The sequence below is a fragment of the Falco punctatus genome (genome assembly GCF_963210335.1).
Source record: "Falco punctatus genome assembly, chromosome: 6".
NCBI lineage: Eukaryota > Metazoa > Chordata > Aves > Falconiformes > Falconidae > Falco > Falco punctatus.
The window spans coordinates 44354893-44359211 of NC_137585.1; the positions used below are offsets into that span (position 1 = coordinate 44354893).

At 37.9% G+C, this 4319-nt stretch overlaps 1 protein-coding gene across 1 annotated transcript; it reads left to right on the forward strand.

Moving 5' to 3' along the window:
- Nucleotides 1-655: 655 nt before the first annotated feature.
- Nucleotides 656-4022, forward strand: LOC308066345 (disintegrin and metalloproteinase domain-containing protein 9-like). The gene is made up of 4 exons (XM_080393476.1): nucleotides 656-2340; nucleotides 2854-2919; nucleotides 3001-3072; nucleotides 3754-4022. Exons 1-4 carry the CDS (start codon nucleotides 2110-2112, stop codon nucleotides 3928-3930), a joined length of 546 nt encoding a protein of 181 aa, XP_080249602.1. The 5' UTR covers nucleotides 656-2109; the 3' UTR covers nucleotides 3931-4022.
- The last annotated feature ends 297 nt before the right edge of the window (nucleotides 4023-4319 follow it).

The window sequence follows — 4319 nt, forward strand, 5'->3', positions numbered from 1 at the left end:
TCTGTCGGTTTTAGGTCCTGTATCAAACAAACCTTATAAATGCTGTTGAACTTAATTTCAACTTTAAACTGCATGTGAGCTTAGTGAGACTTAATTGGGTGCTTTGTGCATGGGAGATCTTCTCAGATCAAGCCTTTGAGAGGAGTCTGTTTAAGAACAGGATGAGCAAAGTAGATGAAAATATTTTGCTAAATGATGGTGATGGGTTAAACTAAAAAGCTGTTGTTTTCTAGAACGAAGGGACCAAACACTATTGTAGGTACTCATGTCAAGTAATATTTTACTCCAAGAAGGCTGGGATTACTTTTAGAATAGGGAACTCTAAATTTGTAACAGCCAGCCTTGATGTCATGCAAATAGAACGGTTAGTTAGAATATAAGTTTGCATGTGAAGCCAACAGTCTTATTTTGTCATTAATTATGTGGTTTTGTTGCATTTCAGACACACTGTTACTATCATGGCACTGTTGAAGGAATTTCTGACTCAATGCTTGCTCTTAGCACATGTGATGGCCTTAGGTATTACCTCTTGCTTTTTACTTCAGGATAATTCATAGTGCAGTACCAAAGTAAAACAGTAAAAAACAGTTGCTATTCATTGTACTGCTGCAGAGAAAACACCATCCTATCTTGCAAAATTTTTTTACAAGTATTTCACCTTTTTGTAAAGCTGAAACTCTTTACAGGGTTTATAGTTTACCTCAGCTACCACTTTTCCCTCCTTTTCCAAAATTCCTTCACAGAAAGAAGATAATGCCAGAGGGAGCATCATCTAAATACAGGCAGAACATGGGCGTGAATTGAGGCCTTCGTTACTTGATGCAAGTGTCTTGACCAGAGATACGTTTGTAGTAGAAATGCTGTCTGATGATGCTTTCGCTGAACTTAAAACACTCCTGCAAACAATTCTGTCTTATGAATTAGGCATGTTTCAAAAGACAAACCATTTCCCTGAAAAAGTTTTGACCAAATTTGAAGCAGATTTTTGTGTTTCAAATACAATAAAATTACATTTACATTGAGAAACGTAAAAGGGCCAGATTAATGCATCAAAGATGGTTGTGTTCTCCCCGCAGAATCAGTCCGTATGAGTTGGCAAAGGAGATGGCATGCACAGCAAATTGTGCAGATATTCAGGATGTTCTTAGAGCGTGTCCATGTTCCACTGTGTTCACTGAGCCTGGCTTTTTAGCAGGAGTTTGAATGTACTTGTCGGTTGTAGTAGCCTTGTTCAGTTTGATGGCTTTTTGACAAGCAGGAAGAGGCAAATGGGGCAAAGTTCACCCATCTCTCACGTACAGTAACACAGTGAGATGCCACTCACAATAAATGATATTTCCTGGCATTCTTTTAAATGAGGAATAAAATGGTCAACGTACTGGTACTCCAGGTAGTGCTGGATCTCACTAAACAGAACAGATACTTCATTTTGGCTGTTCTGCAAACTTACGCAGACTCAAATCCTTTGTTTACTTTGTATTCACATTTTGGAGGATCTTCCTTCACAAGACTGTAACTAGAGAATTCTTGTCCTAAATATAGTTTTGAGATTCTGGAGAATAAGATAATAGCTTCTCAAAGATTTTGGCACAGCAAATGGGCATGTATCAGGTGTTCCTGAGCCATGGACAAATGCAAAATCTTTTATACTTAGGGGCATTCAGCAGTGCAATACTGCTGTTGCCCTCATAAACACCCCAGTGATTGCTTTTAGCCTCTCTGTCTTAAAAGATACCGTTTTCTAAAATGCTGAATTAGTTAGCTGCATGGGGCTAGAAGTGAGACTAAAGATCAGGACTAAAAGAGATCCTTTGCATCAGCTCTTTACCCACAATCCAGACTCAGTAACAATTTGGCTTTTTTTTTTTTTCTTTTCTGATTCAAGGAGCCCACACTTGTGTATGACTGAGTATTTTAAACAAGTTCTGTTTTGTCTTTTGAGAACCTGTTGGGCATTTGAACTTATATCCTATAGTAAGATAATTTAAGATAATGACATATTTCAACATAGCGGTATGAACAGTTCTAGTTTTCAAGTATCCAGTTGTCATTCACTCACCTAGTCATAACCACAAGGGAAAAAACTGTGGAATAATTTTTCATTCTTTTATGATTATTAGAGGAATTCTCTACATTGGTGGCAAATGGTATGGAATGGAGCCGCTCAACACATCCAGCACATTTGAACACGTGTTTTACCCGTTGGAAGATATGCAGGATATCCCCTTCCAATGTGGTGCGCTGAACGTCAGCCTTCATCACGAGAAGATGTTTGTGAAGCACTCTGTGAAATACGTGTTCTTATCAAACAGTACCTCTAGCAGGGAAAAGCTTTTCAGGGTAAATACATTTCTGTTTCTCTCTTGAAAGCTGCAGTCTAAGCCATCTTGTCAATCTTTTCCAGCAGCCAAGGTCTCCAGAGCTTTGGCATGGTATTGCTGCAGGTGGGTTTGGCCTGGCAGGCCACTGCCTCGTGGCCTTCATTTTCATGGACCCCAAACAGCTGAGAGTACTGCTAAGGAAAACCTGAAATAGAAGAACAGCACAATGGGAATTTAAGATAGCTTGAAGCAATCCTTTAGCAGAAGAGCAGAGTGCCCAAGACAGTCATGGGTATGACACGAAAGGCACGGAGCTGCCATTCAGCTCATGCCTCCCCATGTCTGACCACATGTGAATTACTGACATTCAGATGTTTATGTGGAAATCTAAGGCAAATTGACTTTTAAGGCCATATTAAAACAAATTCATCATTGCTTTGTAAACACATGAAACGAAAATCATGAGAGAGATAAGTAAAAACCTGGAACTCATTATTTATTATGTTAACTTATTGTGCTTTTTAATTTGCAGAAGAAGCGAGCTGTCCTGCCACAGAAAAGCTATGTGGAATTATTTGTCGTTGTGGATAACAACAGGGTAATGATAACATCCAATGCTGAATACATTTTATTACTTCATTAAATTTTTTCTCTGACATTCTCATCTGCTATTTTACAGTTTTTGATGAAGAAATCTGATCCTGCTGCGGTGCAAAGGGAAACAGTTGAGCTGATTAATTATGTTGATGGGGTAGGTCAGATACAGTAGTTTCTCCTTTATCATAGTTCTTTTCAAAAGAACAGCTAATGCAGTTCTGAAGCTGTGTTGGAATTTATACAACAATTTGTAACACGTTTAAGGCACATCATGAATTTATGCACTAGTCTTGTAGCGGCACAAGCAGGGGGAGAGATGCAAGATGCTTTAAAACAACTTCCACGTGCTCCCAGACTTTTGACTGCTCCAGGAACATGAGGTCTTTGCTATGTTTTACATTTCTAGGAAGAGTATTTCTCATGTATGTAGTTTTTTATCAAGCGAGCTGTCAGCGCTGTGAACAATTCCATAAGCTCTCTGATCCTCTGTTCCCAGCTTCTCTTCTAGATAATTAGCTAAGGAAATGAATGAACATGGTCTTTTCAACTTCTCAAACTGAAAGATATACTTGGGTACCTTCACGAAGAAGATTTCCTTCGGTCATATATTCTTTCCTTATTTAGTTTTATATTATACATATTTTCATTTCGTTTGTAATGTATAAATGTGTTTTAGTTTATAAATACAAATACATTTAGTTTCAAAGAAAATAAAGTTATGTCTCAATCATTATGTTCAGCATATTGTTTACTCAGTAGTAGTGATGTAAGCTTTTGTAAGTCAGTTGAAACAGGCTGATGGACAGTAATTATCTTTTTTTTTTTTTTTTCCCAGATGTATAGAGCATTAAATATCCAGATTGTTTTGGTTGGATTAGAGATCTGGACAGATACAAACCATATATCCGTAATGAATGGTTCAGCTGCAGATGTACTGAGTAGATTCGTTTCTTGGAGACAGAAAGATATTCTCAAACGATCAAGAAATGATGTTAGCCATCTCATAATGTAAGTTTTCATTCAGTGGAAAAGCTAGCCATGCTGCAAGTGTTGTTAACGTATATGATTTGGGGTTTACATATGAATGAAAATATAACTGGAGTAAAATTCACTCACTTTCCAAGCTGTTTTAACCTGGAATAATGACAAGGAAATATAATCAACTCTTTATAGTTAATCAACTCTAGGTAGCTCTGCTTGGGTAAGGGGACTGGAGCAGATGACCTCCAGAGGTCCCTTCCAAAGTCAACCATCCTGTGATTTTGTGAACTCAGAAGCACTGACACAGCAGACTTAGGTGGCTGATCATTAATTTCAAGTTATGTTATTCGGATATTCATTATTAATTACAGTGAAATCCTGATATGGTGATTTGTTTTTGCTACGGGCCCCCTGTGACCA